This window comes from Brassica napus, chromosome C5 (genome assembly GCF_020379485.1).
Source record: "Brassica napus cultivar Da-Ae chromosome C5, Da-Ae, whole genome shotgun sequence".
Classification (NCBI taxonomy): Eukaryota; Viridiplantae; Streptophyta; class Magnoliopsida; order Brassicales; family Brassicaceae; genus Brassica; species Brassica napus.
Window position 1 is genome coordinate 18,711,283 of NC_063448.1, and position 11,305 is coordinate 18,722,587.

An 11,305-nucleotide genomic window follows, 5' to 3' on the forward strand; every position below is an offset into this window, starting at 1 on the left:
ACACTTTCCAAAACCTATGGACCCATGAGACGAGAGAGACTCTATTTACTAGAAAGAACATGAACAAGCACCATTTTTAAGTGGGGAGTTTTGTCTCTTGTTTATGAGATGAACATGAGTTTACATGTTATCTTCTCATTCAACAATTAAAACAAATATGTGAGACTGTTATCCAAAGTACACCGAATCAAAGACAAATGAACTTCCACAAACAAATGACAAAAAAAAAAATAACGTATGCACATTTTTTCTATATATAGAAGAAAAAGGTAACCAACAGAATATGTGTTAACGAAGAGCTGAGGAAGTCATGAGATCAGAATCAATCAGAGTCTGGAGGGATTTAGCTTTCCTTCCTGTAACCTTACCAGCTTCTTTCAAAAGTTGGACCAACCTTCTCTTCTCCTCTTCTGTTCCGGGATTCGCTGTCCCTAGCTTTTCCTCTCTAACCCCAACCACATGTCCTAGCAGCTCAATTGCATCATCCAGCCTATAATCACATTATTACATTATAACACAATTAGGAGGATGCAGAAACACAGACATTATAACACAAGCAAGTACCTGCCAATAGCATCATAAGCTCCTGCGAGGTTGTTGTACAATCCAAGCGTTTCGGGATGATAAGGACCACACTCTTGTTCCAAAATACACTTGGCTTCTTCAAACAACTCAACAGCCTCTTCTATCGCGTCGAGCTGAACGCAAGCTAAACCCATCTGGTTAAGCGCGATCCCGAAAAACGTCGACTGTTTCTTCCCCGTCGCCCTCAGCTTCGAGACGGCTCTCTTGAACGTGTTGTACGACTCCAAGTACTTCCCCATCATATAGTACAACACTCCCATCTGAGCTTCGATACCCGCGATCATCATCTTCTGACCAGGAGAATCGGTGTATATCTTCAGCGCCTTTTGCAGCAACGTCACAGCTTGTTCCACCTCGTTCATAGACTCGCAGATCACGGAGATATCCGTAAGACCGCTAGCAATCTCCTCGGGAGATATCTCTAGGCTATGCGACTCGTATATCCGAAGAGCGTTGTCACAGTAAGACTTTGCTTCTCGCACTTTCCCGGTTCGGTTATAGAGATCAGCTAACCGGATGTAAACCGAACCAACGGCTGGATGATTCTCTCCCTTCGCTGTCTTAAGCGCTGTGAGAGACTTCTGGTAAGCACAGATCGCTTCGTCAAACCGAGACAAAGACAAGTAGGAGTCACCAATGCTGGAATCAACAAAAGCAACCTCGGACTCTTGTCCGTTCGCAGCCATGGCCATGCTGGCTAACACCAAATGCTCCAAAGCGTTCTCGTGGTCTCCTTTGGTCTCGCATATAAGTCCCATGAGCCTCCTATCCGCCGCCTCCGCGAGCGAAGCTGGTAAGCCGTTCTCTCTATGTATAGAGAGAGCCGTTTGACAAACGTTCTCAGCCTCGTCGAAGCGTAACGCTTGCACCAGAGCCTCAGCTAAGTATCTGCACGTCTCACCAACTCTTGGATCGTTGTCTCCCAAAACCTTCGTCTGGATCTTCAACCCCTCGGTGTAACAGGAGATCGAGTTCTCTAGCTGCCCCACCATCGCGTAAGTGTCGCCTAACTGCATCAGACCAGCGAATTTGGCTAGCGCGTGCTCTTCGCCTTCTTCGAGAACTGGTATCTCGATGGAACGTTCAAGAAGCGGGATCGCCTCGTTGTACTCCTTTAACCTGCAGTGGATCGCTGCTGTGACGTGGAAACACATGATCCATTCCAAACACGGCTTCCCGTTGTTTGCAGAAGCCTCAAAGAGCTTATCAGCTCGGAGAGTTAGCTCGAGAGCTTTGTTGATGTTTTCGCCGGAACTAACCAAGTTTCTCGCTTGGTTCAGTAAGAAACGCGCCAGCTCCACGTTTTCAGACGATGGCTCTTCGTTTCCGTTTTGTGACTTTGCTGTTCCTGCTTTCTTCTTCCTCGCGCCGTTACCAAGTCCCGAGCTCGGTCTGTTCGGATTCTTCTTACCGACTTGTTTCTCCGTATCCAACTTTGAGGAGGTTGACTTAGTAGCAGCACTTGGTGGTCTCGCCATATCGAAATCTTCAGGCTTTGCCACTTCCTTTTCTCCTTCTCCTTCTTCATCTTCGGTTATATCTAAATCATGCACCTCTCCTAAAGCGAGGTGTTGGAGATCAGAGTCGATCTTTGACTCATCATCACCGTAAGATCCAAAGCTGTGCCTTGATGGAGACTGATTAGAACTCTGCAATTCGCAAAGATTATTGCAAAGCTCCTCTATCGTTGTGTCAAACGCAATATCAGCACTAGAATCGCCATTCAATTCGTTAGCAGACCCTCCTCCTCCTCCTTCCATTATTTCCTCCTCTCTGCAAACGAAAACAGACACAACCTTTTTAACGAAAACAAAAATCTGATGGGCAATTTCAGAAAAAGGAAGCCTTTTTAACGAATCGTGAGTCTTGAAGAATACATGTATGTTAAAGAGAACGCATTGAAGCCCTTATCATAACCATAAAACGCAAATCGCTATTCAGACCTAATGACATGTTAGCTAAGCCATTGTGTAAGAGAAACATGAGGCAATACCCTTTTGTTTTTTCATACATTGACAAATAGCAGAACAAGAAAAAGAGAAATCGAAAGGGGACAAAGAAGGGAACAAACAAAAACAATTTTCCTTACCTGTTTTGGGTTTGTGTCGGAACCGGATTCCTCGGAAGGAGACAAGAATAAAGGAAATGAAAATTTGGGGGAGAAGAAGGGTGTTTGTAGAAACGATAAGCCCTCCAGAAATAGGTCGAAAGAGTTGAAATTTCAACTTTTTCCTTTGGGTGGAATGTCAAAGGAGGAGGGAGAGAGGGAGGAGCGGGAAGAGAGAGAAATAAAGTTATTCTCCTCCTCTCTCATGCCGCCATGCTCCTTCTATATTGCGCTATCATTTCGTTTTCACAAAAAAAAAAACTGACCCTACTTTTTACTGGTGTTTTCACACAACAAAAAAAAAGAAACAAAAAAACTGTAATCAAATCAAGAATTCACCTAAATTTGGAGAAACTGATTTTACGAGTAAAGTGAACGTGTAGTAAAGTTATAAAATAACTAGTGGTGTTTCCGCGCTTCGCGGGAATTATTTGATATTTGTGCTATTTAAAATTTTAAAATGTGTATTTTGTTTTTCAGATTTTTTCTTTTTTATGAAATATATTTGATGTATTTGATATTGATGTCAAAACGATATTATTTTGATATGATTTCTTAGGAGCAGTAAAAACTGTATTTGGTGGGCATGTATTCGGTGCACACTTGAGAATTTTGTTTATTTAATATATTGTATAAATGTGCATTTTTTATATATTTAACTTAATTTTTTAAATTTTTATATATTTTAACATGTTTAAGTTTTTATTTGTTGTTAAACATGTCTCGAGACTTTGCGATTTTCGTGTAAATGTTTTCTTTTTTACTATATATCGTTGGGTTCAATGTATGCATTTCCGTGATGTTTTTGTATAGCTAATGTATGCATTTTATAATTGAACTCATTAAAAAAACATTTCAGAATATAACCAATAAAATCTCCACATTTATATAATTTGAAAAATCGGAAAAATCCAAAATCAACACCAGAAAAAAAACAAATTAGATTTATATTTATATTTCTGTCCAGATATATAATTAATGTATAATACTTAAAAGTGACTTAATAAAATCTACAATGATATTAAAAAGATAAATATAATACATTTTTTACTGAAAAATAGAAGGGTATATTGTTTGTGGAAGACTTGATCCATCCCTTAATTTCAGGTACTGGGCGCCTCTGATGTACTCATAAATATCTCATTTCTTTAAACATTCAGTTAGAAAAATGTTTGAGATTATATTTTGTGTATTATCTTATTATTTTTTCTATTTGCTTGGATTAGTTAACTTTTGTTTGTAACGTATCCAATAATTGAAGAAGCATTATTTGTTTGAACGTATATGTCATTGAAATTAAAGTCAAAGTTGTCGATGATTCTAAGAATTTTTTCTATTTACTAATAGAACAAATATTGTGAAAAATGTAGAACAATTAAAACCTTTTAAAAATGAGTCATACTTAAGATTTCTAAAAATGAATGAAAAACAAACAATAATGTTAATATTACTTTTAATTAGGAGTTGATTTGCATTTTCAAATATGTACTAAAATTTAAGATGCTTATATATTATTTACTCTTTCACTTACCTGTTTTTAGAACATGTTAAACTTTAGTGTATATATATATACAGTAAAACCTCTATAAATTAATACTCGATAAATTAATAATCTCTATAAATTAATAAATTTTGCCGGTCCCAACTTGGACCGGTGTAAAATATGACACAAATCGATAATATAATAATATTTTTAAAACTTTCATGTAAATATATAGTCTCATTAAAATCATAAATTAATAATCTATCTATATATAATTTTATATGAGTACAAAATAAACATTATATTATTCATTTTATATTCACAATGAAAATATCTTTATTATTCTTAACATTTTAATATATTTTGATAATATTTAGTAAAATTGTATTGAAAACCATTTAACAATCATATAAAACATAAACACCAAATAAGATGATAAAACAATATGAAAGTCAAATTTCTAAGAGGGCAAATCTCCAAAATAGCACATTTCTAAGTTTATATCACAAAAATAGCACTCAAAAAGTAAAATGACCAAAATAGCACATTTCTAAGTTTATCCTTTGAAAATTTTAATTTTTTTATTTTTCAAAATTTGAAAACTTATCCCCAAAACCTCATTTCTCAACTCTAAACCCTAAACCCTAAACTCTAAACCCTAAACCCTAAACTGTAAACCCTAAACTCTAAACCATAAACCCTAAACCCTAAACTCTAAACCCTAAACCCTAAAATCTAAACCCTAAACCCTAAACCCTAAACCCTAAAATCTAAACCCTAAACTCTAAACCCTAAACCCTAAACTCTAAATCCTAAACCCCACCCTTTAACTCTAAACCCTAAGTTTGTGACTTTTGATAAAACATTAAGTGCTATTTTTGTGACTTTTGACCTTGCGTGCTAGTTTGGGAACATAAACTTGATTTAGTGCTATTTTTGTCTTTTTCTCTTTCTAAGATTTGAATAATGTACATACGATAAAATCAAATATTTCGTATTTTATATATAAACATATTAAAAATTGAAAAAAATTAAATAAGGAAACTTTTGTAAATTAATATCTCTATAAATTAATAAAATTTCAAAGTCTCAACATTATTAATTTATAGAGGTTTTACTGTATATGCGTTATAAGATACAAAAAACTAACTTTTATTTATATTCCTTTCCCAAATTTAATTTTTACTTTTATCTATTTGATAGTGATTTACATTTTCATGAATGTTGTGATAGTGTTACGTTTGATCTTGTAGAACAATTTTCTAATTAATAATAATTAGATATATTTATTGGATTTGATCAGTGAATTGAGAATGATATAAATAGAGTAATGTAAAGTAACAGTGAAGAAATTAAAAACCAATACCTGTAGAGAAAATATAAATAATGGCATTTTCATGCATTATCGTATCTAATGTTAAAAATATCTCTCTATAACGAAGATGAAAAGTAAGAATGTGAGAGTAACTAAAACAATAGTGGGAAATCATGGCAAGTGAGTGCACAGCTGTAACCACTCTTCCTTGCACCATTAATAAAATATATTTTTCGTTTCATGTTTCTATCTTGTGAGTTGTGACTTTCTTCTTTCTCCTTGGCAGTTCAACATATCTCCTAGAACAACCACTTCCTCTTTAATGGCAAAACTAAAACTTTAGATTTCTCGATTTGTTTTTTCTCTCCTTGGCTTTTATAACGAATATATTCTCTCAATTTCTCCTCATGCATCACCAATCTCAAATTTTGTACAGAGAATACATCAAGTTATAAGCTTCAAAAACGTTCTTCCTGAGGAGAGTTTACTCTCAGAATGATCCCCCCGCAAAACCCGTGTACCTTTGATGGCGTGACTTGCAGAGATGACAATGTTTCTTGGACTGATCTCTGTTCCAAGCCTCTCAAAGTTGGATCCAGAGCCGTGGCTACGTCTCTTTTGTCTCTAGCCAGATTGGAGTATTTGTTCCTCTCAGAGTCAGACCCACATAAACCACGCCATTTCTGGTTTCAAGTGCCATGCTTCTTTCACCAGCTTGGATTTGCCGAGGAACTCTATTTCGTTTCATTTATAGATGTATTCACTTAATCGAGCCTAGGCCATTCCACCGGACTGAAATTTCTTATTTCTCTTCCAACATCTTTGATTATTCCCTCGATTATCCCGAGAAATTTTCAGGTGGGATGAACCTTAGTAGATTCAAGGTTATAGATATCTACACCCTTTACAACAGACTACAACGACCTAGTTTCTAATCAGAAACCGGAATCTTTGAGGATGCCATTGGTTTTTCTGTGTTTGAAATGTTGAGATAGAAAAGAAGAGGATGCGATGAGAAAGGTCAAACTCTACATGCTTATTTATAGTCGCTAGCGTAAGGATGAGATGAAGGATACTTTAGTGAGAATTAATGAGACGTTTGGGTGGGGTGCTATAAATGAGAAGATTAGTAAGAAGATACGAAGGTCATCTGTACGTTACAATGGCCGTTCCATAGAAGATAAGAAGGTTAATTAGGTAGACGACAAAGTTGATGGGAATTGGACGTACAAAATTAAGGCCCAAAAGAGGTGAGAGTCCAAACAGTATTTCACAATTTTATGCACTCGTGAAAGACCATTAACAACACACAAAAAACCAACGAAACTTGAAGAGAGAGCGACACGTGGCGCGATTTGCCCCTCCTTCTGTGCTGACGTGGCTGCAGGAGGTGAGAGAAAACCCTCATTTATTATTATAGATTGGTTATTTAAGTCATTTCTATATTTTAATTAATTTTAAAATCAATACAACCCAACATATAGATTTTATTTAATATTTATAAATTATAAGTTTTTCTTGATTTGAATCTAAATATTTAACAAATATATTTTATAATTTATTAAAAAATTATCAAACTAAATTTATTATTGTAGCTATATAATTGAGTTATATGTTGAATTGTGATTTATAAATTATAAATTCAGTAATATATTATTTTTATAGATTGTAAAATTACAAACATAGAATTAAGTTTTACTTTTCATTTTCAAATTCATTAAAATATATAAACCAAAGATCCAAAATCATTAAAATTGCAAGAAAATTTTACTAAGACAGAACAACTTAACCAACTTATTGTTTACTAGAAACAGACAACATATTATTTTAATATATAAAATATATAAAAAAAATTACAAGCAATTATATTAATATATATAAAAATTTAATAAATAAAGATTGGTCAAAATAAAATTTTGGTCAAATTCCTATTTAGACAAAAAATATAAAATTGTTTAGTAAATTTTAAACATCTAATATACCAAATACAAACGAAAATAATATTAATTTAACTAAAAGCCACTTACCTACAACGCTTAGAATACATAATAATGTATATGTTATGCTTGAATAACTTTTTTTTATGTTAATGAAAGAGAATTTAAAGACACAATTATCTTCACATTCTCTTTCGTTTTGATTATCAAATTCGAAAGTTCATTGAACTACGCTCATCATATTCGACCGCCGGCTTGTTACAACTTTAAAGTGTTACTAGAGATTCTGACCCGCATTTAAAAAGGGCGGGTATATTTTTTGTTTGAATTTTCTTAAATATTTTTTTGTATTATTTTTTATAATCATATTTATATTTAATATTAATTTAATTTAATATAATTTTTGGTAACCATATTAAATATGTCAAGTTACATAACTATACATTTGTGTCATATGTATTTTAGAAATTATTTTTAAACTTTATTCCTAAAGTTTGCAACATATTATATTTTTTAATAGTTACCTAACATAATTAGTCAAGAATATTCGTGCCTAAAAAACCCGACTCGGAATCAATCCGAAAATCAAAGTTTCATACTTTATTAGACATGGCTTATATATTCGAACAGTTCTTAAAGTATTATACCCGAAAACCAATATGAAATCCAATCCGCACCGAAAACAGAACAATTTTCTAAAAAATCTTTGAAAAAATAATTTTAGTATATTCTGTTTAATATATATATGTATTTAATAGAATGGATATTACTTAATTTAAGCTCTCGTTATATATTATTTAGCTTAATTGATTTTTATTTTATTGGTGTAAAATTTGATTTAATTTTGAAAATTATATATTATTAAATTATATTTTTTATATTGATTTTTACTCATGGGCTGTTGGGTAACTGTATATCACGATAATAACAAATATTAATTATAACTATATATTATTAAGTTAACAAATACCATTGAAAGTGAATTTATATTTATTTTAGGTTAGACTTTTGTTAATGTAGCAATTGTACTCTCTTTTTTATAATGGATCCATTTAGGTCAAGCAAACAAATATATAATTGGCCAACAATCGATGTAAACATATTGTCTTTGATCATATGATGATCGTTCAAGATTGATTGAAACAGAAAACAAATTAAAGCACGAAAGAACCTTCTTTTATGTTTGGAAGTTATGGGTCCCGACTCCCGAGAATATAGGAACTAACTAATGGAGGTGGTTACTATATTCGGTAGAAATATATAAGATTAACAGCAGTTAGTGTTTAAATAATAAAGAGAATAATAAAAAAACTTTTAAATAGAAGGAATAATAGTTGGACACAACCTTTATCAGCTGGTCATACTGCTGTTTTAATAGAATAGATACTAGAGACTCTGACCCGCCCTTAAAAAGGGCGGGTATATTTTTTGTTTGAATTTTCTTAAATATTTTTTTGTATTATTTTTTGTAATCATATTTATATTTAATATTAATTTAATTTAATATAATTTTTGGTAACCATATTAAATATGTCAAGTTACATAACTATACATTTGTGTCATATGTATTTTAGAAATTATTTTTAAACTTTATTCCTAAAATTTGCAACATATTATATTTTTTAGTAGTTACCTAATATAATTAGTCAAGAATATTCGTGCCTAAAAAACCCGACTCGGAATCGATCCGAAAATCAAATTTTCATACTTTATTAGACATGGCTTATATATTCGAACAATTCTTAAAGTATTATACCCGAAAACCAATATGAAATCCAATCCGCACCGAAAACAGAACAATTTTCTAAAAAATCTTTGAAAAAATAATTTTAGTATATTTTGTTTAATATATATATGTATTTAATAGAATGGATATTTAATTTAAGCTTCTTATAAAACAGTTCTCGTTATATATTATTTAGCTTAATTGATTTTTATTTTATTGGTGTAAAATTTGATTTAATTTTGAAAATTATATATTATTAAATTATATTTTTTATATTGATTTTTACTCATGGGCTGTTGGGTAACTGTATATCACGATAATAACAAATATTAATTATAACTATATATTATTAAGTTAACAAATACCATTGAAAGTGAGTTTATATTTATTTTAGGTTAGACTTTTGTTAATGTAGCAATTGTACTCTCTTTTTTATAATGGATCCATTTAGGTCAAGCAAACAAATATATAATTGGCCAACAATCGATGTAAACATATTGTCTTTCATCATATGATGATCATTCAAGATTGATTGAAACAGAAAACAAATTAAAGCACGAAAGAACCTTCTTTTATGTTTGGGAGTTATGGGTCCCGACTCCCGAGAATATAGGAACTAACTAATGGAGGTGGTTACTATATTCGGTAGAAATATATAAGATTAACAGCAGTTAGTGTTTAAATAATAAAGAGAATAATAAAAAAACTTTTAAGTAGAAGGAATAATAGTTGGACACAACCTTTATCAACTGGTCATACTGCTGTTTTAATAGAATAGATTTTTATTTTATTATAATTTTGCCATCTCATCTACGCATCATACTACAGAATTCCCTATCATTCATCCAATTTCAAAATATATGTTGTTTATTTCTTCAAAATTAAGGTCCAAAAACGAAAATACTTCCAGATAAACCACAAACCGTGAAATTTTGAATTGAAAAGTTTTTTGTTAATAAAGTAAACAAACCTCCCAGACTATGTGATATACCATGAATTTTAATCACTTTAAATCATGGTATACATGTCTTTTTTTAGATAGTATGTTTTCAGTTTTTGAAGTGATTTGGAAGAAAATTATGATTTTGGTGCATTTTGGAAATAAAATGAAAAATACTCGTGGCTGACCATCGAACCAGTCCAACGGTCGATGATTGAAGATGATAATCGATCGACACACACTTTGTGTTGTCGATCGACGACGAAGCGCGCAAAGACCAGACTTTGTTCCAGCCGGCTTTAAACCCAAGTCCCACAAAAATTACCAAATTGCCTCTAACGAGTTTTAACCTAATATTTATGTGTTATGCCACTGTTTTAGACAACACACGCTTTCATACTTTTACACAGCAAAATAATTAGAGTTTTAGGTTTGGAGAGAAGATCCAAGACTCCTTCAGAGATTTGTGACTTGAACTCCAAGTTTTTCTAATCCTATCTATTCTATGCAGTTTTATTATTATCTTGTTATGAATTGTTTACCTATGCCTCAGTAGTTCTCTTTGTTAGATTTAGGATTCAAATATTCATGAGAGATTAGCCCAAAATATAGAATTGCTAAGTTGTTAGGATATCAATCAATTGAACTGTTCTTTAATGTTTGTGTTCTAGAGTAGCTAACTAGGCCTTGTCTATAGATAATTGGGTGCAAGCGGAAGCATGGTCCTTTGCCTGATCTAGTTTACATTGTGCTAGGATTGCTAGAAATAATCAACAACTGATTTAGTTTAACCTAGTAAACAAGTCAAACCCGCACGGTAAGGCTTGCTAGAAGGAACGTCGATCAACAACTCAGTAGTTGCATCAATTGACGGGCTGAAAGGTGTATCGATTGACAATCCATAATTTGTATCAATCGACACTTTCTCAAGACCAACAAGCGACAACTGAGGTCTTAGATCTAAACAATAGATAGTCTAAAAATACAGAAGTTGATCGACTATTCTAGAATATCCAACGTACACTTAGTCTCTATATCTTTATAATTCTGATTGTTTGAGTAGAAACCCTAAGTCTAACGCCTTTCATATATGTTTCAAAACTCCAATCAATCAGCCGAGCAATTACCTTGCTCACACCACTGCTATTTACATTAAACCTGTTTGCCTAGCTTAACCACATAACTACTAGATCTTTTGTGTGTCTTAGCTCC

The 11,305-nt window shown here is 32.3% G+C and overlaps 1 protein-coding gene across 1 annotated transcript; it reads right to left on the reverse strand.

Annotated features, from left to right (window-relative positions):
• Positions 1-117: 117 nt before the first annotated feature.
• Positions 118-3,005, reverse strand: LOC106357844 (protein KINESIN LIGHT CHAIN-RELATED 3-like). The gene is made up of 3 exons (XM_013797549.3): positions 2,675-3,005; positions 565-2,358; positions 118-490 (listed from the first exon to the last, which is right to left on the reverse strand). Exons 2-3 carry the CDS (start codon positions 2,343-2,345, stop codon positions 289-291), a joined length of 1,983 nt encoding a protein of 660 aa, XP_013653003.1. The 5' UTR covers positions 2,346-2,358; positions 2,675-3,005; the 3' UTR covers positions 118-288.
• Between the last annotated feature and the right edge of the window lie 8,300 nt (positions 3,006-11,305).

Excerpts from the sequence above, each read along its gene's own strand:
- LOC106357844 (XM_013797549.3), bottom strand. The coding sequence starts at position 2,345 with ATGGAAGGAGGAGGAGGAGGGTCTGCTAACGAATTGAATGGCGATTCT. Across the intron at positions 491-564 it reads GCTTATGATGCTATTGGCAG|GCTGGATGATGCAATTGAGC; the intron begins GTACTTGCTTGT and ends ATGTGATTATAG.